This window comes from Melospiza georgiana, chromosome 29 (assembly GCF_028018845.1).
Source record: "Melospiza georgiana isolate bMelGeo1 chromosome 29, bMelGeo1.pri, whole genome shotgun sequence".
Taxonomy (NCBI): domain Eukaryota; kingdom Metazoa; phylum Chordata; class Aves; order Passeriformes; family Passerellidae; genus Melospiza; species Melospiza georgiana.
In genome coordinates this window covers 5,041,691-5,065,979 of record NC_080458.1, presented here as the reverse complement: position 1 = coordinate 5,065,979, position 24,289 = coordinate 5,041,691, and the positions used below count along the sequence as shown (strand labels likewise).

The 24,289-nt window shown below is 53.9% G+C and overlaps 1 protein-coding gene across 1 annotated transcript; it reads right to left on the bottom strand.

The window, feature by feature from the left end:
• Positions 1-3,276: 3,276 nt before the first annotated feature.
• Positions 3,277-20,870, bottom strand: GLI1 (GLI family zinc finger 1). The gene is made up of 11 exons (XM_058042081.1): positions 20,774-20,870; positions 20,588-20,665; positions 19,556-19,751; positions 17,786-17,936; positions 14,562-14,663; positions 14,343-14,483; positions 12,500-12,649; positions 11,483-11,647; positions 8,918-9,166; positions 6,780-7,059; positions 3,277-5,441 (listed from the first exon to the last, which is right to left on the bottom strand). Exons 1-11 carry the CDS (start codon positions 20,868-20,870, stop codon positions 3,277-3,279), a joined length of 3,774 nt encoding a protein of 1,257 aa, XP_057898064.1.
• Between the last annotated feature and the right edge of the window lie 3,419 nt (positions 20,871-24,289).

Genomic DNA, 24,289 nt, shown 5'->3' with positions numbered 1-24,289 from the left:
CCCAGGGCCCCCTCTCCATGCCACGAGTGCCACTCTGGGGGTCTCACCTTCCCTCCTGTCACCGCAACCAGCACCGGTTACACCGGGATTGGTGGCTCCACTGTCCCCTGTGGTGTCACCGTCACGGGGACAGAAAGGGACACAGTGCCCGGCTGAGGGAGGATCTGCATCCCCAGGGTCCCATTCTGTCCCAGGGCCCCTCTCCATGTCACAGCTGCCACTCTGGGGGTCTCACCTTCCCTCCTGTCACCGCAACCAGCACCGGTTACACCGGGATTGGTGGCTCTGCTGTCCCCTGTGGTGTCACTGTCATGGGGACAGAAAGGGACACAGCGCTCGGCTGAGGGGGGATCTGTGTCCCCAGGGTCCCGTTCTGTCCCAGGGCCCCTCTCCATGACACGAGTGCCACTCTGGGGGTCTCACCTCCCCTCCCGTCACCGCAACAAGCACTGGTTACAGCGGGATTGGTGGTGACATCCAAGCCTTGTCCCCTTTGGTGCCACCACCTCGGTGAAGGAGCCTCCACCCCTGAACTCTGAATCCCCGCGGGTCCCGCTGCTTCCCAGGACCCCGTGACTTCCAGAGGACCCACGGACACGCCCGGTACCCGCCCCAGACCCACGGAATCTCCGCCCGGTGCTCCCGGAGCATCGCAGGACCGGGGCCGGGCGCGGCCGCGCTCGTTCCCTACCGGCACCACCAGGGGGCGCCACCGGCGCGGCCCCATCGCTGCCGCGGGTTAATTCCGCCTTAATTGCCTGTTAATTACGGGTTAATTACGGGTTAATTACAGCGTGACAAGGCTCTGGGTGCGCGGGGAAACACCCTGATTTCTATAATTGCGTTCAGGGTTGTTTTTTTTTTTTTTTTTTTTTTTTTTGCATGATTAATTGAGTTCAACGAAATTATGCAAAATTGCGTTAATGAAAGATTTGCTTACTCGTTTGGTTATTTTAAGGAAATTTTTTGCACTGTTTCATTTCTATCAGCATTTTTTGCACCACTGATTGAATTATTTTAAGCAAGTTACGCACAACTGCGTTATTTAAACAAATTTGCACACATAATTGCCTTATTTTAAGCAAACGCTGCATCATCGCATTTTAAGTATTTTTTTGCATCGTCAATTGCGTTATTTTAAGTACTTTTTTGCATTATTCTGTTATAGAAAATTATACAAAATTGCCTAATTTAATGGAATTTTGGCACAATTAATTGCATTATTTTAAGCAAACTATGCACAATTGTGTTATTTAAACAAATCTTGCACACATAATTGCCGTATTTTAAGCAAATGCAGCATTGCTGCATTTAAAATATTTTTTGCATCATCAATCGTATTATTTTAAGTATTTTTTTGCATCATTGTGTCACAGCAAATCATACAAAATTGCATAATTTCATGAAATTTTGGCACAGTTAATTGCATTACTTTATGCAATCTTTGCACCATTAATTACACAAACAAAACAATATAAAATCGCATTATTTTAACCGTTTTCCCCCATTATTAATGACGTCATGTTAGCCAATTTTTTTCGCACGAAAATTGAATTATTTTAACCCATTTTTTTTTGCATCATTAACAGCATCATTTTAAGCCGTTTGCATTATTTGAAGCGCTTAATTGCAATCCGGGTCACGGCAACACCAACTCGGGATCCCTGCCCGAGGGTGGCGAAGCTGCTGCGGGCGGGTTTTGGTCACAGGGGACCAAGGACGGGATCAGGGAGCCCCTGGCAGGGGTGACAAACACCTGGCTGAGGTGATAAACACCTGGCACAGGTGACAAACACCTGGCAGAGGTGACAAACACCCGGCAGAGGTGACGAACACCTGGCAGAGGTGACAAACACCTGGCAGGGGTGACAAACACCTGGCAGAGGTGACAAACACCTGGCAGGGGTGACACACACCTGGCACAGGTGACAAACACCTGGCAGAGGTGACAAACACCTGGCAGAAGTGACGAACACCTGGCTGAGGTGACAAACACCTGGCAGAGGTGACGAACACCTGGCAGGGGTGACAAACACCCGGCAGGGGTGACAAACACCTGGCAGAGGTGACAAACACCCGGCAGAGGTGACGAACACCTGGCTGAGGTGACAAACACCTGGCAGAGGTGACGAACACCTGGCAGGGGTGACAAACACCCGGCAGGGGTGACAAACACCTGGCAGAGGTGACAAACACCTGGCACAGGTGACGAACACCTGGCAGAGGTGACGAACACCTGGCACAGGTGACAAACACCCGGCAGAGGTGACGAACACCTGGCAGGGGTGACAAACACCTGGCACAGGTGACAAACACCTGGCAGAGGTGACAAACACCTGGCAGAGGTGACGAACACCTGGCAGAGGTGACGAACACCTGGCACAGGTGACAAACACCCGGCAGAGGTGACGAACACCTGGCAGGGGTGACAAACACCTGGCACAGGTGACGAACACCTGGCTGAGGTGACAAACACCTGGCAGGGGTGACAAACACTTGGCACAGGTGACAAACACCCGGCAGAGGTGACAAACACCTGGCAGAGGTGACAAACACCCGGCAGAGGTGACGAACACCTGGCAGAGGTGACGAACACCTGGCACAGGTGACAAACACCTGGCAGAGGTGACAAACACCCGGCAGAGGTGACGAACACCTGGCAGAAGTGACGAACACCTGGCTGAGGTGACAAACACCTGGCAGGGGTGACAAACACCTGGCAGAAGTGACGAACACCTGGCACAGGTGACAAACACCTGGCAGAAGTGACAAACCCCTGGCAGAGGTGACAAACACACAGTCACAGTCCCCTGAGAAAGGGTTTAATGAGGGGAGGGGGTGGCACTGCTGGTGCTCGCACAGAAAGGGGGTTCAGAGGGACGGACGGACAGACAGACAGGTATGAACACAATGTACAGGCACCCCCCCGGCCCACCTTTGGGGAGTAACACCCCTGGAGCGGGGCTGGGGGCGCTTGCAGTCCTGCCAGACTGGGATTTGGGGCGGGGGGCACTGGGAGCGCTGGGACAGCCCATGGGGCGAGGGCTCTTTGGTTTCGGCGTTAAGGCTGCGTGGGTGAGGAGGGGAGGGGGGCTCACCCCAGTCAAACCAGTTCCCCACTCCGGAGGTCACCTGGAGGGTCGGGGCTGTATCCTGGACCCCTCCTCAACCAGGGTGACTCCAAGGGGGGGGTGGTCCCCGCTTTCCCCCCAGGCACAAATGTGGCTGTGAGAACGACCCCCAGCCCTGGCCCCACCTGAGGGCGGGTGCCCCCCGTTAGGACAGCGAGTTGAGGAAGTGGCTCTCCCCTGCCAGCGTGCTCAGCATGGAGCTCATGTCCCCCACTGCCATGTTGGCACCGCCATGCGAGGGCACCAGGAGCCCCCCGGCCGGGCTGGGGGGTCCGGGCAGCGCCGGGGGGGTCTCCACGTCCTCCACAATGGCAGCAAAGTCAAGGTGCGTGTTCTCCAGGTCCAGCGAGTCCAGGCTGTTGGCCACCTGCTCCCCAGAGTCCAGGTAGTAACAGGAGGTGCCCTTGAGGCCCTCGGGGCCGTAGTGCCCGCAGCTCGCTGCCCCCTGCCCCAGCAGCTTGTGCCCGCCTTTGCCCGCCTGCCCTGGGTAGTACAGGGGGAGGGTCCCAGCTCCCTCGGGCACGGGGCGGGCCGGGGGCAAGCGTGGCAGGCGCCGGGCACCGGTGTCCACCCCGTCGTAGGCATGCCCAGGCTGTGCCAGGCTGTTCGGGTAGCTCAGGGCAGGTTGGTGAGCCGGTGGTTTGGGGCCAGCTGGAGGGTGTGGGATCATCTCGGGGTTGAAGCAGGGCGGGCTCAGGAGGTGCTGGGGCTCTGCCAGGCTCTGCAGGTGATCCCCTTTGGGTTGGTAGCTGCAGTACCTGGGGCTGAGGTACGGCGGCGGGGCTGGCACGGCCTGGCACTGCCCGGGCTCGCTGCCCAGCCCCACGCCAGCCACGCTGCCCTTGCAGGGGGGCGGCTGCTCCCCCCACATCAGCGCCTGCTGCGCCTCCACGTAGTTCCTGACCATCACCTCTTTGCTCTGCAGGGTGGGGGTCTGGGCTCGGCGGGCACCCGGGCTGGCCATGCCCATGTACCCACCTTGTGTGGGTCCCACAGGGGGGTACCCACCGTGCCCCATGTCCATGCTGTGCCCAAAGGCGGCGGGGGAGGCTGAGGGCCCGGCCAGCTTGGTGCTGGGGCAGGGAGCCAGCGCCGGGCTCGGTGCTGGGTATCGCTGCTCGGATTTGATCTGGAGCCGGTTAAAACGATGCCCCCCCGAAAATTCTTGGTCCTGGCATGAGCTCACCAGTTTGGGATGCTGCCCACAGGCGCCGGGGTGGGGGTACTCGATGTTTTGATGGGGACAGTGCGGCCCAGACATGGCGGGAGCACCCACACCTTGCCTGGAGCTCATGCCCAGCGTGCCCTGGGTGGGTCCATCCCAGGGCTCTGGCACAGCCCCATTCCCAGCAGGCAAACTGGGGAAGCGCTGGTTCATCTGGCACGGCGGGAGGGAGAACTCAGGCTGCTGCAGCAGCGCCTCCTCCATGTCCCCATGTGTCCCCACCATGGTCCGGTGGGTGCCGTAGATGCCACCCTGGAGCTCCACGCCGGTGCCCTGGCACGGGAAGCTTTCCTCAGGATAACCCAGGTACTGCTCCATGTCCAGCAGGCCGGATTCGGGGCCAGGGCCCCCCAAGCTCTCCATGAAGACGTTCTCAGTGATGCTGGGGGGGCGTGGGGAGAAGCCGTGGCTCTGCAGGTTGGCTTCAGACCCACCCAAGGGCTGCAGCACCGTCCTGCCCGCGCCTGGCACGCTCACATTGCCCACACTCTTAAACCTCTGCACCCTTGGCACGGCTGGAGGCTTGGCCACCGTCCGGGCAGGGTCACTCGCCCGTCGCACACCATGTCGGGGCATCAGCTGAGCGGGCACGCTGCCTGGGTAGCCGGGGTTCTCATTGGAGCTGTTCCTCCTCACCAAGCCGTTGGCGATGCAGCGAGGCCCGGCGTGCGCGGGGTAACCCCCGGGCGTGCTACCGTGCCCACCTGGTGCCACCTGCTCCACGCTGGGCAGCGGGGTGGGCGGGGGGCCGCCCGTGGCCGCCGCGTACTTGGCCTTGAGGCGGTAATGCTGCGCCGGGGTGAGATCACCCACCCCCGGGAGCCCCCCGGCATCACCGGAGCGCCGCGGCTCATCCGGAGAGGCGGCACCGTAACCGTCAGCGGGCACGAGCATGGCCGCGGCGTCACCGCCCGGGCACAGGTACGGGGACACCAGCGAGGAGCGGCGGCTGACGGTGTAGGCCGAGCTGACGGTGCTGGTGCCGCTGCTGCGGCGCTCGCCCGGTGCCGCCAGGCCCAGCTCGGCCGCCGACAGCTCGGCGATGCGGCGGTGGGAGGCTGGCGGTGGCACCTCCCCGGGCAGGCCTGCGGGAGAGAAGTGTCACAGTCATGTTTTCTGAAAAATTCTCTGTCATGGGCATGTTTTCTGAAAAATTCTCTGTCACGCTCATGTTTTCTAAAAAATTTTCCGTCACACTCATGTTTTCTGAAAAATTCTCTGTCACGGTCACGTTTTCTGAAAAATTTTCTGTCACGCTCATGTTTTCTGAAAAATTTTCCGTCACAGTCATGTTTTCTGAAAAATTCTCTGTCACGATCGTGTTTTCTGAAAAATTCTCTGTCACGCTCATGTTTTCTGAAAAATTTTCTGTCACGGTCATGTTTTCTGAAAAATTTTCTGTCACGCTCATGTTTTCTGAAAAATTTTCTGTCACGGTCATGTTTTCTGAAAAATTCTCTGTCACGGTCATGTTGTCTGAAAAATTCTCTTTGCCCACGATTCTTCTCCTGGGAAGCTTAGAAGGCTCAGAGAAAAAGGGAAACAATAATTTTCTGATTTGCTTCTCCTGTGTTTTGCTGCTTTGGGATGTGTTTGGGCATTGTTTGCCAACAATTACCAATGGTTGTTTCATTGGTTCATTTCATAAGCCATGAAATTTATGTGGTTTCACGTAAATTGTTTTGACTTATCAGCCAACCAGGGCCGAGCTGTGTTGAGGCTCTGGAAAGAGTCATGAGTTTTTCATTATTATCTTTAACAATTCCTACCTGGATACAATCTGAGATTTCTAACATTCCTACCTGGATACAATCCGAGGTTTCAAACATTCCTAACTGGATACAATCTGAGGTTTCAAACATTCCTACCCAGATATAATCCAGAGGTTTTTGAGACACCAGCACGGCTTCTCCACTGGATTCCCCAGAGGAACAGCAGCTGCCTCTTCTTCCACTGGATCTTCAGAGGAAGAATAAATCCTTCTCTACAGGATCCCTGCTCCAGCAGAACCACCCCTGACACTGCAGGAGGGCTGAGCCACAATTCCAGTGGGACTGCTGCCAACACCCTGACCCACACGGTGCCAGGGTGGGTTCTGACTCTGTCAGTGTTGTTTTAAGTTACTGCATTGTTTATTTTATCCTTTTATTTTCTTCCCTATTAAAGAACTGTTATTTCCTGCTCCAATATTTTTGCCTGAAAGCCCCTTAATTTAAAATTTATAACAATTCAGAGGGGTGGGGCGGGTTTGCATTCTCCATTTCAGGGGAGGCTCCTGCCTTCCTTAGCAGGCACCTGTCTTTCCAAACCAAGACATTCTAACACCAGCAAGCTGTGGCAACCTCTGGCTGCCACCCAGGCGTCTTCACAGCCCTCCCACGGGCCAGCCCCACATCCCAGGGGGAGAGGCGCCCCAATCTCACCGGCTCCAGGGATGGGGGGCAGGCTCAGCCCCTTGGAAGCCGCCGGTTTCCTCAGCTGCTTCAGCTTGTCGATGCGAAGGTTCTCCAGTTTGTGCAGGGCCATGAGCCCCGAGGTGCCCATGGGCTCCCCGGGCACCACGTCCTCCAGCGTGGACAGGTCCTCGTAGCTGCCGCCGGCGTTCCCGGCCATCTCCACGCCGCTGTCGTTGTTGGTGGTGCTGCCCAGGGGTGAGTGGTCGCTGCTGCACGAGGATTGCCCGCCTGGGCTGGGCTGGGGCTTCTGGGGAGAACCAGAGCATGGCAAGGGGGTCAAACACCCAGGATGTGGGAAACCAGAACATCCCTCTGGCTGTCCAGGATGGCCAAGACCCCTGCCAGGGGGCTCAGAAACCCTGGCACAGAGCACAAAACACCTGTGGGTTTGATTATGACCCATGGAGCAAGTTACCAACCTTAGATGAAGATCAGCAAACCACAACAGTTTAGGTAGAATCATAGTGAAGTTATCATGGGGTGGAAAAAGTAGATTTTGGGGTTTTTGGTATGGGGGTTCAGGAGGCAAGATGGAGGGAACTGGGCGTGTCCAGCCTTTCTCCTTCTTCTTCTTGGCCTCCATCTTCTGCAGTGGTGCTGGCACTTTTGGGTTGGTTTAGAATAGAAGCTCACTGTCTAACATAGGTGATAGGTATTGGGAAGTTATTGTAAATATTGTACACGTAGTTTTTGGTACAAAAAACTAATACCACCCCAAGGGCTGGAAACAATTCCAGCTTTGTGTGAGGAGTTACAAGCCACAAGAGTTTGAGTAGAATGACAGTGAATTTACCACAGGGTGAAAATGTAGAATTTTGGGGATTTAGAATGGGGGTTCAGGAGGTAAGATGGAAGAACGTGGTTGTGTCCTGTCTTTCTTCTCCTTCTTCTTCTTGGTCTCCATCTCCTACTGTGATGGTGGCACTTTGGGATTGGTTTAGAGTAGAAGCTCACTGTCTAACATAGCTGATAGGTATTGGGAAGTAATTGTAAATAAATTGTCCATGTAGTTTTTAGTATAAAGAGATAACACTGCCCTGGAGGCAGGCAGAGTGCCTGGAACTGTCCTGCTGGATGGACCTCAGCAGGGCAGGAGAAAATTTTTTATAGATAAGACACAATAAACAACCTTGAGACCGAGAAATGAAGAGCTCTGACTCCTTCTTCAAGCGCCGGGCTGGAAAAAGAGACTTAGGAACTTTTCTTGGGGTCACTCTGATAAACTGAGGATCCCGACACCAGGACACACTTGGAATCACCATGAAGGTTGGAAAAGCCTCTGAGATCACTGAATCCAACTGAACCCAACACTAATGTCACAGACACATTTAATGAAAAATTTTGTTAGGATTTTTCCTCCTGAGAAGCTGAGAGGCCTCAGAAACGAAATGTAAACATTGATTATCTGCTGCTGTGGGATGCAACGGGTGCATCTGTGATTGGTCTCATGTGGTTGTTTTTAATTAATGGCCAATCACAGTCAGCTGTCTCGGACTGTCTGATCAGTCACAAGATTTTATTATCATTCATTTCTATTCCTTTCAAGCCTTCTGATGAAATGCTTTCTTCTGTTCTTTAGTAAGTTTTAATAGATAATTTTCTTTTATTACAATATATATCATAAAATAATAAATCAGCCTTCTGGAACATGGAGTCAAGATTCTCATCTCTTCCCTCATCCTGGCACCCCTGCAAACACCACCACACGCTGCCATGTTGGGTTAGGACACACTTGGAATCATCATGAAGGTTGGAAAAGCCTCTGAGATCACTGAGTCCAACTATTAACCCAACGCTGCCATGCTCACCACTAAACCACGTCCCCAAGTGCCACATCCCAGAGTTTTTTGGACACTTCACCGAAAAGGGACGGTGATTCCATAGGGCAGCCCACTCCCGTGCCTGACAACAAAGGAATTTTCCCTATTATCCAGTATCTAGTATCCTAATATTAGATATTCTAAGATTAGATATCCTATTAGATATCCTAATATCAGATATCCCAATATCTAAGCCTCCCCAGGAACACTTTTGGGCTGGTTTTTCCTGTCCCCCACCACCAAACCCTCCCTCCATCCTCCATCACCCCGCAGCTCCTCACTCACCAAGGCCAGCTCGGGCACCAGGAGTTTCCCATCGTCCTTCCGAGCCTCGCTGGGGCCGTTTGCCTCCTTCTCCTGCTTCATGTCTGGGGGGGCACCGGGGGTGGGCAGTGCCCGGCCCGGCCCCACGTCCCCCCGGTGCTTTTTGGTGACGTGGGCGTCGGGGCCGTGCACGGTCTTGACGTGTTTGCGCAGGGAGCTGGGGTCGGTGTAGCGCTTGGTGCAGCCGGGAATCTTGCACACGTAGGGCTTCTGCATGGAGGGGGGTGGGAGGAGAAAGCTCCAACTGCAGCCCCCAACCCAAAAATAAACCTCCCTTGGCACCCTCTGCAGAGAGCTGAGGGTGGCATCAAAGTGGTTGAGCCCCCTTGGTGAGCTCAGGATGGCAGAGGAAGGAGGAACTGCCCAGGAGTGGGGTAAAGGGATCCCAGGGCAATGCTGGTGATGAAGGAGGCCCCTCCCCATAAACAAACTCCCCTTGGCACCCTCTCCAGAGAGCTGAGGGTGGCATCAAAGCCCTACGGAGGGCGCACGGTGGGCACTGCGATGAGCTCAGGAAGGAGGAACTGCCCAGGAGTGGGGTAAAGGGATGCCAGAGGGACCTGATAGGCATGGAGGAGTGAGGGAGACAGCTTCAACTGCAGCCCCCTCCCCAAAAATAAACCCCCCTTGCCACCCTCTGCAGAAAGCTGAGGGTGGCATCAAAGCGGGTGAGCCATGTTGGTGAGCTCAGGATGGCAGAGGAAGGAGAGAACTGCCCAGGAGTGGGGTAAAGGGATGCCAGAGGGACCTGATAGGCATGGAGGAGTGAGGGAGACAGCTCCAACTGCAGCCCCCTCCCCAAAAATAAACCCCCCTTGCCACCCCATGCAGAGAGCTGAGGGTGGCATCAAAGCGGGTGAGTCCCCATGGAGGGTGCATGGTGGGCTCAGGATGGCAGAGGAAAGAGGGAGCTGCCAAGGAGTGGAGTAAAGGGATCCCAGGGCGACCTGATAGGCATGGAGGAGTGAGGGAGACAGCTCCAACTGCAGCCCCCTCCCCAAAAATAAACCCCCCTTGCCACCCCATGCAGAGAGCTGAGGGTGGCATCAAAGCGGGTGAGTCCCCATGGAGGGTGCATGGTGGGCTCAGGATGGCAGAGGAAAGAGGGAGCTGCCAAGGAGTGGAGTAAAGGGATCCCAGGGCGACCTGATAGGCATGGAGGAGTGAGGGAGACAGCTTCAACTGCAGCCCCCTCCCCAAAAATAAACTAAACTCCCCTTGTAATCCTCTGGAGAGAGCTGAGGGTGGCATCAAAGTGGTTGAGCCATGTTGGTGAGCTCAGGATGGCAGAGGAAAGAGGGAACTCCCCAGGAGTGGGGTAAAGGGATCCCAGGGGGAATGCTGGTGATGAAGGAGGCCCCTCCCCAAAAACAAACTCCCCTTGGCACCCTCTGCAGAGAGCTGAGGGTGGCATCAAAGCGGGTGAGTCCCCACGGAGGGCACACAGTGGGCGCTGGGGTGAGCTCTGGATGGCAGAGGAAGGAGGGAGCAGGAAAAAGGGATCCCAGGTGGTTAAGGAGACATTTAAAGTAGGAAAAGAGGGAGTTGGGGCGATGCCCAGGGCTGTGAGGAGCTCTCAGAGGGCAGCAGTGACCCAGGAGCACACGGTGGGGTTGTACCTCTGCAGAGAGCTGAGGGTGGCATCAAAGCAGGTGAGCCCCATGGAGGGCACACGGTGGGCGCTGGGTTGAGCTCAGGATGGCAGAGGAAGGAGTGAGCAGGATAAAGGGATTCCAGGTAGTTAAGGAGACATTTAAAGCAGGAAAAGAGGGAGTTGGGGCAATGCCCAGGGCTGTGAGGAGCTCTCAGAGGGCAGCAATGTCCCAGGAGCACACGGTGGGGCCGTACCTCTGCAGAGAGCTGGGGTTGGCATCAAAGTGGTTGAGCCACCTTGGAGGGCACACGCTGGGCTCAGGATGGCAGAGGAAGAAAAGGGGTAAAGGGAGGAATGCTGGTGATGAAGGAGACGTTTAAAGCAGGAAAAGAGGGAGCTGGGGCGATGCCCAGGGCTGTGAGGAGCTCTCAGAGGGCAGCAGTGACCCAGGAGCACACGGTGGGGCCGTACCTCTGCAGAGAGCTGAGGGTGGCATCAAAGCAGGTGAGTCCCCATGAAGGGCACACGGTGGGCACTGCGATGAGCTCCGGATGGCAGAGGAAGGAGTGAGCAGGATAAAGGGACTCCAGGGTGATGAAGGAGATGTTTAAGGCAGGAAAAGAGGGAGCTGGGGCGATGCCCAGGGGTGTGAGGAGCTCTCAGAGGGCAGCAATGTCCCAGGAGCACACGGTGGGGCCGTACCTCTGCAGAGAGCTGAGGGTGGCATCAAAGCAGGTGAGTCCCCATGAAGGGCACACGGTGGGCGCTGGGGTGAGCTCCGGATGGCAGAGGAAGGAGTGAGCAGGATAAAGGGATCCCAGGTGGTTAAGGAGACATTTAAAGCAGGAAAAGAGGGAGTTTGGGCAATGCCCAGGGCTGTGAGGAGCTCTCAGAGGGCAGCAGTGACCCAGGAGCACATGCTGGGGCCGTACCTCGTTGGAGTGGGTGCGGTTCTGGTGCTTGGCGCGGTCGGAGGCGTTGGAGAAGGCTTTGTTGCACCCCTCGTGCTCACACACGTAGGGTTTCTCCCCCGTGTGCGAGCGCAGGTGGGTCTTGAGGTTCTCCAGGCGGGAATAGGCCTTGTTGCAGCCCTCGAACTGCAGCAGAGCAGGGCGGGACGTGTCACACGCTGTCACCAGCACTGGGAGCGCGTGGTGACACGTCCCACATGTGACACATCTCGCCTGCCAACACACCTGCCACCCTCGCACCTTCACCATGGGGTTGTGCCACCTCCTTCTGTCCCATGGCAGCCCCTCAGAGGGTCCCCAAACTGGGATTGACGGCAGCACCCAGCTCCCCACCCCGATTCAATTCAGGAACGTCCTCCAAAGCATGGGATAACTCTAGGGCCGTGTGACTTTGGGTTCAAATGGGATTTTGAGAAGAAATTTCTCCCTGTGAGGGTGGGCAGGCCCTGGCATAGAGAAGCTGAGGCTGCTCCATCCCTGGAAGTGTCCAAGGAGAGGTTGGACAGGGCTTGGAGGAGCCTGGGGTAGTGGAAGGTGGGATGGGATGAACTTTAAGGTGCCTCTAACCCAAAACATTCCAGGATTTCATGAGCACCACACCTATACCCACCTTCTGCCAGCCTCTTCTGCCACCCAGGCTCCAGCTCCCATATTTTTTGCCTGAAAGCCCCTTAATTTAAAATTTTTAATAATTTGGAGGGAGGGGGTTTATATTTTCCATTTCAGGGGAGGCTCCTGCTCTCTTTACCAGACACCTGACTTTCAAACCAAGCCAAACTGTTATTCCTGCTCCCATATTTTTTTGCATGAGAGCCCCTTAATTTCAAATTTATAATAATTCGGAGGGAGAGGGTTTCCATTTTCCATTTCAGGGGACGCTCCTGCCTTCTTTAGCACACACCTCTCTTTCCAAACCGAGACACCCCCTCACTCCCCCAGCCCGGGCAGGATTTTGGGGGCAGTTTTTTGGCCTCTCACCGTGCACTTGTGAGGTTTCTCTCCCGTGTGGCGCCTCATGTGCACCACCAGCATGTACTGAGCCTTGAAGGGCCTCTGCTCCCGCGAGCACGCCGCCCAGTGGCACACGAACTCCTTCTTCTCGCCGTGGATGTGCTCGTTGTTGATGTGCTGGGGAGGGAGGGCAGCGTCACTGGGGGCACTGGGGAGGTGGGCAAGGGATGGGGGATGAAGGAGGGAAAGGGGATGGGGGATTGGAAGAGGAATGGAGTGGGAGAAAGGGGATGGACAGACTGGGATGGGAGAAAGATACAGGGAAGAATCCGGTGGGAGAAGGGGGTTGGAGGGATTGAGAGAGGAATGGGGTGGGAGAAAGGGACACAGGAGAAACTGGGATAGGAGAAAGGGATACAGGAGAGACTGGGATGGGAGAAAAGGACATTGATAGACTGGCATGGGAGAAAGGGGATGGAGGGATTGGGATGGGAGAAAGAGACACAGGAAAGACTGGGGTGGGAAAAAGGGGTTGGAGGAATTGAGAGAGGAATGGGATGGGAGAAAGGGACAGAGGGGAAACTGGGATAGGGATAGGAGAAAGGGATACAGGAGAGACTGGGATGGGAGAAAGGGACATGCACAAACAGGGATGGGAGAAAGGGGATGGAGGGATTGGGATGGGAGAAAGGGATCCAGGAGAGACTGGGATGGGAAAGGGACATGGACAGACTGGGATGGGAGAAAGGGGATGAGGGGATTGGGAGAAGAGTGGGGTAGGAGAAAGGAATACAGGATAAACTGGGATGGGAGAAAGGGATCCAGGAGAGATTGGGATGGGAAAAAGGAGATGGAGGGATTGGGAGAGGAGAAAGAGATACAGGAAAGACTGGGATGGGAGAAAGGGACATGCACAAACGGGGATGGGAGAAAGGGGTTGGAGGGATTGAGAGAGGAATGGGGTGGGAGAAAGGGGCATGGACAGACTGAGATGGGAGAAGGGGATGCAGGAGAGATTGGGATGGGAGAAAGGGACACTTGAAGGGCCTCTGCTCCCGCGAGCACGCCGCCCAGTGGCACACGAACTCCTTCTTCTCGCCGTGGATGTGCTCATTGTTGATGTGCTGGGGAGGGAGGGCAGCGTCACTGGGGGCACTGGGGGCACTGGGGAGGTGGGCAAGGGATGGGGGATGAAGGAGGGAAAGGGGATGGGCAAAAGGGAAACAGGAGAGACTGGGATGGGAGAAAGGGACATGCACAAACTGGGATGGGAGAAAGGGGGTGGACAGACTGGGATGGGGAAAAGGGATACAGGAGAGACTGGGATGGGAGAAAGTGGATGGAGGGATTGGGATGGGAGAAAGAGATACAGGAAAGACTGGGGTGGGAAAAAGGGGTTGGATGGATTGAGAGAGGAATGGGGTGGGAGAAAGGGACATGGACAGACTGGGATGGGAGAAAGGGACACTAAGGGACTGGGATGGGAGAAAGGGACACTGAGGGACTGGGATGGCAGGTGCAGACACCAGAGTTTGGGGGAGAACAGGCCAGGTGGTGTTTGGAGGAGGCAGAGAATGCAGGGGATGTTTGAGGGATACTCTGGGAGGACCAAGAGGGGTCCAAGTGGTCCAAAGGATGGTCAGGGGATGTGGGAGAGTTGGAGGAAGCAAAGCTGCAGCAAAGGAGGGATCTGGAAGCACCAGGGGCCGAGGAGAACTGAGGAGAACCAGGAGGGAACTCCAGCACCATGGTGAGTCCCCAGGGGTGGCTGGGACCTGGGAGCAGGAATCACAGGCTGATCCAGGGGATGCTGCCCAGCAGCCTGAGGGCAGACTTTGGGGTGGCAACACCTTGGCAGCCCCTGACTCACGTGCACCAGCTGCTCCTGCGTGTCGAACTCCTTGGCACAGCCGTCCCAGTAGCAGTTGGTCTCATACACAGCCTCACACTCGGCTTTGCCATCCTCCTTCTCCAGCTCCTCCCGGACATCCAGCATGCCCAGCAAGGGGTCCTGGGGGGCACGGGCAGGTGAGCGCTCCCAGGTGTGACCCCACGGGAGTTTGGGGGGATCTGATGGGCAGGGGTGTACCTGGGTGCCCGTGGATGCTGGGCTGGAGATGTCACCCTCAGATCGCTCCTCTGGGAATTTGGCACTCAGGGGGCTGCTCAGGCTCCACTCCAGCTTCAGCTGCTGCCAGGGCAGGGAAGAGGGAGGGAGTCAGGAGGAGATGGGCACGGGAACAGGAATGACAGGGATGCACAGCTCACGTGGGTGCAGCTCACTTACATGGAACCCAAATCACATGGAATCCAAATCACAGGGATCCCACTCACATGGAACCCTACTCATGGGGATCCCCAATTCCATGGAACCCCACTCTCAGAGATCCCCTTTCACATGGAACGCCAACCACAGGGATCCTCAATTCCATGGAACCCCAATTCCATGGAACCCCACTCACAGAGACCCTCACTTACAGGGATCCCTAATTACATGGAACCCCACTCACGGGGATCCCCAATTACATGGAACCCTACTCTCAGGGACCTCTTTTCACATGGAATCCCAATCACATGGAACCCTAGTCACGGGGATCCCCAATTACATGGAGCCCCACTCACAGGGATCCCCTTTCACACGGAACCCCAATCACAGGGATCCCCAATTCCATGGAACCCCAATTCCATGGAACCCCACTCACAGAGACCCCCATTCACAGGGATCCCCAATTACATGGAACCCAAATCACAGGGATCCCCACATACATGGAACCCCATTCACTGGGATCCCCAATTACATGGAACCCCACTCACAGGGATCCCCACTCACATGGAACCCCACTCACAGGGATCCCCACTCAGGGATTCCCTTTCAATCCCCTTTCACATGGAATCCCATTCACCCAGATCCTCAGTTCCATGGAACCCCACTCACAGAGACCCCCCTCTTACAGGGATCCCCAATTACATGGAACCCCAATTAAAGGGATCCCCTTTCACATGGAGCCCCACTCACAGATCCCCACTTACATGGAACCCCAGTTTCATGGAAACCCTTTCACATGGAACCCCTTTTCACATGGAAACTCACTCACAGAGACCCCCATTCACAGGGATCCCCTTTTCACATGAGACCTCACTCATACAGATCCCCAATTCCATGGAACCCCAATTCCATGGAACCCCACTCACAGAGATCCCCAATTGCATGGAACCCCAGTTACATGGCACCCCAATCACAGGGATCCCCACTCACATGGCACCCCAATCACAGGGATCCCCACTCACATGGAACCCCACTCACAGGGATCCCCACTCAGGGATTCCCTTTCAATCCCCTTTCACATGGAATCCCACTCACCCAGATCCTCAATTCCATGGAACCCCACTCACAGAGACCCCCTCTTACAGGGATCCCCAATTACATGGAACCCCAATTAAAGGGATCCCCTTTCACATGGAGCCCCGCTCACAGATCCCCACTTATGTGGAACCCCAATTTCATGGAAACCCTTTCACATGGAACCCCTTTTCACATGGAGACCCCCATTCACAGGGATCCCCTTTTCACATGAGACCCCACTCATACAGACCCCCAATTCCACGGAACCCCAATTCCATGGAACCCCACTTACAGAGATCCTCAATTGCATGGAACCCCAATCACAGGGATCCCAAATTACATGGAACCCCAAATCACAGGGATCCCTCTCACAGGGATCCCCTTTCAATCCCCTTTCACATGGAACCCCACTCACTAGGATCCCAAACTAAATGGAACCCTGCTCACAGGGATCCCCTCTCTCACATTTCCCCCATACCTGGAAGTGTTTTAGGGTTTATCACATTTCCCCCCATACCTGGCAGTGTTTTAGGGTTTATCTCACATTTCCCCCCATACCTGGCAGTGTTTGGGGTCCCTCTCACAGATCCCCCATACCTGGCAGTGTTTTAGGGTTTCTCTCACATTTCCCCCCATACCTGGCAGTGTTTTAGGGTTTATCACATTTCCCCCCATACCTGGCAGTGTTTTAGGGTTTATCTCACATTTCCCCCCATACCTGGCAGTGTTTGGGGTCCCTCTCACAGATCCCCCATACCTGGCAGTGTTTTAGGGTTTATCTCACATTTTCCCCCATACCTGGCAGTGTTTTAGGGTTTCTCTCACATTTCCCCCCATACCTGGCAGTGTTTTAGGGTTTATCTCACATTTCCCCCCACACCTGGCAGTGTTTTAGGGTTTATCTCACATTTTCCCCCATACCTGGCAGTGTTTAGGGTTTCTCTCACATTTCCCCACATACCTGGCAGTGTTTTAGGGTTTATCTCACATTTTCCCCCATATCTGGCAGTGTTTTAGGGTTTCTCTCACAGATCCCCCATGCCTGGCAGTGTTTTAGGGTTTATCTCACATTTTCCCCCATACCTGGCAGTGTTTTAGGGTTTATCACATTTCCCCCCATACCTGGCAGTGTTTTAGGGTTTATCTCACATTTTCCCCCATACCTGGCAGTGTTTTAGGGTTTATCACATTTTCCCCCATACCTGGCAGTGTTTTAGGGTTTCTCTCACATTTCCCCCATACCTGGCAGTGTTTTAGGGTTTATCACATTTTCCCCCATACCTGGCAGTGTTTTAGGGTTTATCACATTTTCCCTCATACCTGGCAGTGTTTTAGGGTTTCTCTCACATTTTCCCCCATACCGGGCAGTGTTTAGGGTTTCTCTCACATTTCCCCCCATACCTGGCAGTGTTTTAGGGTTTATCACATTTTCCCCCATACCTGGCAGTGTTTTAGTGTTTATCTCACATTTTCCCCCATACCTGGCAGTGTTTTAGGGTTTCTCTCACATTTTCCCCCATATCTGGCAGTGTTTTAGGGTTTATCTCACATTTTCCCCCATACCTGGCAGTGTTTTAGGGTTTATCTCACATTTTCCCCGATACCTGGCAGTGTTTTAGGGTTTATCACATTTTCCCCCATACCTGGCAGTGTTTTAGGGTTTATCTCACATTTTCCCCCATACCTGGCAGTGTTTTAGGGTTTATCTCACATTTCCCCCCATACCTGGCAGTGTTTTAGGGTTTATCACATTTTCCCCCATACCTGGCAGTGTTTTGGGGTCCCTCTCACAGATCCCCCCCATACCTGGCAGTGTTTTAGGGTTTATCTCACATTTTCCCCCATACCTGGCAGTGTTTTAAGGTTTATCTCACATTTTCCCCCATACCTGGCAGTGTTTTAGGGTTTATCTCACATTTCCCCCCATACCTGGCAGTGTTTTAGGGTTTCTCTCACATTTCCCCCCATACCTGGCAGTGTTTCAGTGCCCCTCGAGCAGGTGGGTGCTGCAGCAGCCCCCCACGTGTGGGCACCTCGTGGGAGCTGCAGGCTGGGGGTGTCGTGTACAGGTGCCCTTGGCCCTTCTGCTGCCCAGGTGGGCTCTGGTACCCCAGGGACGGGCTGTGGAGAGCAGGTGGCACCATCAGGAGATAAGAACAGAGATCTGGAATCCCAATCATGCCTTCCCCACCCTGCTCCCCTAGGTGTGAATGGGCAAGGGGGGTTATTTACAAACTATAAATGGGACGGGGCTGCTGCTGAAAGCGCCTCGAGCTGTTTTATTTTCCAGCATCACTCTCATTCCATGGTTATGACAATGGGAAGATGCCAGCAGCTCACATTCCAGGCAGCAGACAAAGAACTCAAGGTTACAACTCACTTTATAACTTTTTTTGACCAATCACACAAAGCAAAAGCACATTGACAGCAGTTCTACCCAATCACCATGAGCAACGTGCCTTTGGTTAAAACAATGCTGCTTATTTCCAACACAGTACCTGCTTGTGAGCCTTAAAACACAACGCACAGAGCTCCGTTATTAAGCTTTAACTTTCCTAATATCTTGCTAGATAAACTTTTCTGTAGCTTAGGGAGTTATTCTGACAAGTGTTAATACACAGGGTGGATGCGTAGAGGATAATATATAGATAGAATATTTATACATATATATATATATATATATATATATATATATATATATATATATATATATATATATATATATATATAAAATTATATATTTATATATAATATATAATATATAATATATAATATATAATATATTATATATATTATATATATTATATATATTGTATATGCAATATATATAATATCTAGAATATCTATACATATAGATATAATTATATATTTATCTATATATTATATATATAATATAGAATATATTATATATTTTTTATATATTATATATGTAATATATATTTTATTTATATAATATCCAGTATATCTATACATAAATATATATAGAATTATATATTTATTTATTTATCTATCTATCTGTCATCTATCTAATCTATCTAAACTATCTATATAAAATACATATAATATATATAATATATATAATATATATAATATATATAATATATATAATATATATTATATATATTATATATTATATATATTATATATATTATATATAATATATATTATATATAATATATATAATATTATATATTATATATTATATATGTATATATAATATCTAGAATATCTATACATAAATATATATAGAATTGTATATCTATCTTTATATTATATATAATATATATTATATAATACATATTCATAATGCATAAATATATGTATAATATATAAATATACATATAATATATAATATATAATATATAATATATAATATATAATATATAATATATAATATATAATATATAATATATAATATATAATATATAATACATAATATATAATATATAGTATATAATATATATTATATAATATAGAATATATTTAAATATTATATATATTATATCTATACATATAATATATATAAACAGAATAACAGAGGATGCCTCCCCTATTATTCTATGTACCTTTGCTTTCCTACAGTTTAAATACTTTTCCTGCTGACCAACCTCACGGCTGCTGCTTAGCTCTGCTCACAGTTCTGCTCTATCTGATGCCTGCATCTTGCAGCTTTCCCCAAACCCTTTCATTTTGCGGATTCCCACTCCAGGGGGTGCCAGGGGTGCCAGGGCAGTGCCCACCTGATGGTGCTGATGGACAGGTGGCCGTAGGAGCCGCCGGAGGAGGCGCAGCGGGAGTTGATGAAAGCCACCAGGGAGTTGGGCGAGGTGCGGATCACGGTCTGCAGGTCGATGCTGGAGTCGGACAGGGGGGAGATGGACAGGGCTCGCTTCTTGCCCAGCTTCCCTGCGCCTCGGGGCGTGGAGAAACGGGAGCCTGGAGGGGGGCAGAGCAGGGGGAACAGCCCTCAGTGTGATCCTGGGGGGCTGGAGGCACCCCAAAGACACAAACCTGGTGTTTGGAGGGTGCAGGGGTGCCCTGAGTGTGCTTTAGACTTGGAGCTGAGAGATGTTTAACTGCTCTAGGGAATCCTCCCTGCCCCCCCAAAACCGGGGGTAGAGCAGAGGGAACAGCCCTCAGTGTGATCCTGGGGGGCTGGAGGCACCCCAAAGACACAAACTCGGTGTTTGGAGGCTGCCCTGAGTGTGCCAGTTCACACAGAACTAAGAGACTTCTAACCCCCTCTGTGGAATCCCCCCTGCCCCATGGAGCCCCAAAACCGGGGGAACAGCCCTCAGTGGGATCCTGGGGGGCTGGAGGCACCCCAAAGACACAACCCTGGTGTTTGGAGGGTGCAGGAGTGCCCACAATGTGCTTTAAATTTGGAAAAGAGAGGTGTTTAACCCCTCCAGCCCCCCAAAACCTGGGGCAGAGCAGGGGGAACAGCCCTCAGTGTGATCCTGGGGGGCTGGAGACACCCCAAGGACACAAACCTGGTGTTTGGAGGCGGCAGGAGTGCTCAGAGTGTGTCTTAAATTTGGAACTGAGAGATATTTAACGCCTCTAGGGAATCCTCCCTGCCCCATGGTGCCCCAAAACCGGGGGAACAGCCCTCAGTGTGATCCTGGGGGGCTGGAGGCACCCCAAGGACACACACCCGGCGTTAGGAGGCTGCAAGAGCGCCAGTTCACTTTGAATTTGGAACACAGAGATGTTTAACCCCTCTAGGGAACCCCCCCCCGGCCCACAGCCCCCCAAACCCCCAGACTCACCATCCCCGGCGTGTTCAGCTCCTGGTGCCAGCCCATACCCGCGGTGCCCGGGCTGGTGGCACACGGGGAAATCCAGCCCTGGAGGAGGGAACAGAGCTGAGCTGGGTGTGGGACAGAGACCCTCGGAGCCCCCCTGACCTCGGGGGGGGGGGTCCATGAGGATCCTGAAGCCCCCCCATGACCCACCTGGTGGTGCCGGGGGTGCGGGGGCTGCTCCGTGCGGGGCGTGCAGGCAGCAGTGCTCGCTGTAGCCGGCGGCCGGGGGTCCCGAGGGGTCGAACATGTCGCGATAGGGCCCGGGGGTGGCTCAGGGGGACATCGGGGGGGTGGCAAAGCCCGGGGGGTGACACCGGGACCTGGGGGCGACACCGGGACCTGGAGGGGGGGGGGAGAGGGAGAGGTTGGGTTCGGCCGCCAGGGGGCGCCAGAGCACGCGGGACCCCCATGGCCGGGAATGGATTTAAACAAAAATCGGCGAAATTTGGGGATTTTGGGAAGAAATTCCTCTCTGTGAGGTTGGGCATGCCCTGGCACAGGGTGCCCCTGGAATGCTGGAAGTGTCCAAGGCCAGGTTGGAGGAACGTGGGATAGTGGAGGGTGTCCCTGCCTGTGTTGAGGAGTTGGCAAGTGACATTAAGGTTCCTTCTGGGACCTGGATTTAAACAAAAATCGGCGAGATTTGGGGATATTTGGAAGAAATTCCTCCCTGTGAGGGTGGGGATGGCCTGGCACAAGGTGCCCCTGGAATTCTGGAAGTATCCAAGGGCTTGGAGCGACCTGGGATAGTGCAAGGTGTCCCTGCTCACGGTGAGGGGTCAGAATGTGACTTTAATGTTCCTTTGGAACCTGGATTTGAACTGAAATTGGGGAGATTTCGGGATTTTGGGAAGAAATTCCTGCCTGGGAGGGTGGAGATGCCCTGGAACAGGATGCCCACAGAAGCTGTGTCTGCCCCTGGAATTCTGGAGGTGTCCAAGGCCAGGCTGAACAGGGCTTGGAGCAACCTGGGGTAGTGGAAGGTGTCAAAACGAGACCTTTAAGGCTCCTTTGGAACCTGGATTTGAACTGAAATCGGCGAAATTTGGGGATATTTGGAAGAAATTCCTCCCTGTGAGGGTGGGGATGGCCTGGCACAAGGCGCCCCTGGAATTCTGGAAGTGTCCAAGGGCTTGGAGCGACCTGGGATAGTGCAAGGTGTCTCTGCTCATGGTGAGGGGTCAGAATGTGACTTTAATGTTCCTTTGGAACCTGGATTTGAACTGAAATTGGGGAGATTTGGGGATTTTGGGAAGAAATTCCTGCCTGGGAGGGTGGAGATGCCCTGGAACAGGATGCCCACAGAAGCTGTGGCTGCCCCTGGAATTCTGGAGGTGTCCAAGGCCAGGTTGGAAGGGGCATGGAGCAACCTGGCGTAGTGAAAGGTGTCAAAAGGAGACCTTTAAGGCTCTTTTGGAACCTGGATTTGAACTGAAATCGGCGAGATTTGGGGATATTTGGAAGAAATTCCTCCCTGTGAGGGTGGGGGTGGCCTGGCACAAGGTGCCCCTGGAATTCTGGAAGTGTCCAAGGGCTTGGAGCAACCTGGGATAGTGGAAGATGTCCCTGCCTATGGTGAGGGCTCAGAACGTGACTTTAAGGTTCCTTCCAGCCCAAATTCTGGAATTCTGGGATTCCATGAACTGGAAAAGCGAGGCACAGCCAGAACCATTCCCAGGCCAAGGACAAGATCTGGCTGCCTCCCTCCGCCCTTCCCAGGGATTCCCCAGCATTTGCAGGTCCCACCCTGCCCTGCCCTGCCCGCGGGTCCCCACCCTGCCCCGTCCCACCCACGCAGCCACGGGGGTGAGCCCAGCCCAGCCCCGATCGCTGCGTGTGGGGTCCCGGCCCTACCGGGGCCACCATGCTGTCCCCATCTTGTCCCCAAATGGTCCCCCTAGTCACCATCTTGTCCCCAAATCCACCTCAACCCTCCTGTCCCCAAACCCACCTCAACCCTCCTGTCCCCAAATCCACCTCAACCATCCCGTCCCCAAATCCACCTCAACCACCCTGTCCCCAAATCCACCTCAACCACCCTGTCCCCAAATCCACCTCAACCACCCTGTCCCCAAATCCACCTCAACCATCCTGTCCCCAAATCCACCTCAACCATCCTGTCCCCCCACTCTGGGTCCTTGTCCTGCCCCCCAACTCCATCTCCACCATCCTGAGCCCGTCCATTCCCACCCCCCTGGTCCTCAAATCCCCAAGGGTGACACGGACACCTTGCAGGAGGAGCCACCACCTGGGGCCACCATTCTGTCCCCAAATCCACCTCAACCCTCCTATCCCCCTACTCCATTCCCACCCCTGGTGCTTTTCCTGCCCCCCAACTCAATTTCCATCCATTTCCACCATCCCGAGCCCATCCGTTCCCACTCCCCTGCTCCCCAAAATCATGAGGGTGACACGGACAGGAGCCACCACTGGAGGAGTCCTGCCCTCACTCAGGGCCACCATTCTGTCACCATCTTGTCCCCAAATCCACCTCTACCATCCTGTCCCCCCACTCCATTCCCATCCCTGGTGCTTTTCCTGCCCCCCAACTCCATCTCCATCCATTCCCACCCCCCCGGTCCCCAAAACCCCGAGGGTGACACGGACAGGAGCCAGTCCTGCCCTCACCCAGGACCACCATTCTGTCCCCAACGCCCTGGTCACCATCCTGTCCCCAAATCCACCTCAACCATCCTGTCCCCCCACTCCATTCCCACTCCTGATGCTTTTCTTGCCCCCCAACTCCATCTCCACCATCCTGGACCCATCCATTCCCACCCCCCCTGGTCCCCAAATCCCCGAGGGTGACACGGACACCTTGCAGGAGGAGCCACCACCTGGGGCCACCATTCTGTCCCCAAATACACCTCAACCATCCTGTCCCCCTACTCCATTCCCACTCCTGATGCTTTTCCTGCCCCCCAACTCAATTTCCATCCATTTCCACCAGCCTGAGCCCATCCATTCCTACCCCTCTGGTCCCCAAATCCCCAAGGGTGACACGGACAGGAGCCACCACTGGAGGAGTCCTGCCCTCACTCAGGGCCACCATTCTGTCCCCATCTTGTCCCCAAATGGTCCCCCTAGTCACCATCTTGTCCCCAAATCCACCTCAACCATCCTGTCTCCCCACTCCATTCCCACTCCTGATGCTTTTTTTGCCCCCCCAACTCCATCTCCATCCATTCCCACCCCCCTGGTCCCCAAAACCCCGAGGGTGACACGGACAGGAGCCAGTCCTGCCCTCACCCAGGACCACCATTCTGTCCCCAACGCCCTGGTCACCATCCTGTCCCCAAATTCACCTCAACCATCCTGTCCCCCCACTCCATTCCCACTCCTGATGCTTTTCTTGCCCCCCAACTCCATCTCCACCATCCTGGACCCATCCATTCCCACCCCCCCTGGTCCTCAAAACCCTGAGGGTCACACAGACATGAGCCAGTCCGGGGCCACCCTTGTGTCCCCAAATCCACCTCAACCATCCTGTCCCCAAATCCACTGCAACCCTCCTGTCCCCAAATCCACCGCAACCATCCTGTCCCCAAATCCACCGCAACCATCCTGTCCCCAAATCCACCTCAACCATCCTGTCCCCAAATCCACCTCAACCATCCTGTCCCCCCACTCCTGATGCTTTTCTGGCCCCCCCAACTCCATTTCCAC

What these genes read in the sequence shown, in the direction of transcription:
- GLI1 (XM_058042081.1), bottom strand. Translation starts at nt 20,870, where the DNA reads ATGTTCGACCCCTCGGGACCCCCGGCCGCCGGCTACAGCGAGCACTGC. An exon ending in AGCTGAACACGCCGGGGATG is followed by an intron (nt 19,752 to 20,587) that starts GTGAGTCTGGGG and finishes GCCCCCCTCCAG; the next exon opens with GCTCCCGTTTCTCCACGCCC. An exon ending in GCCCCCCATCCCTGGAGCCG is followed by an intron (nt 5,442 to 6,779) that starts GTGAGATTGGGG and finishes TCTCTCCCGCAG; the next exon opens with GCCTGCCCGGGGAGGTGCCA.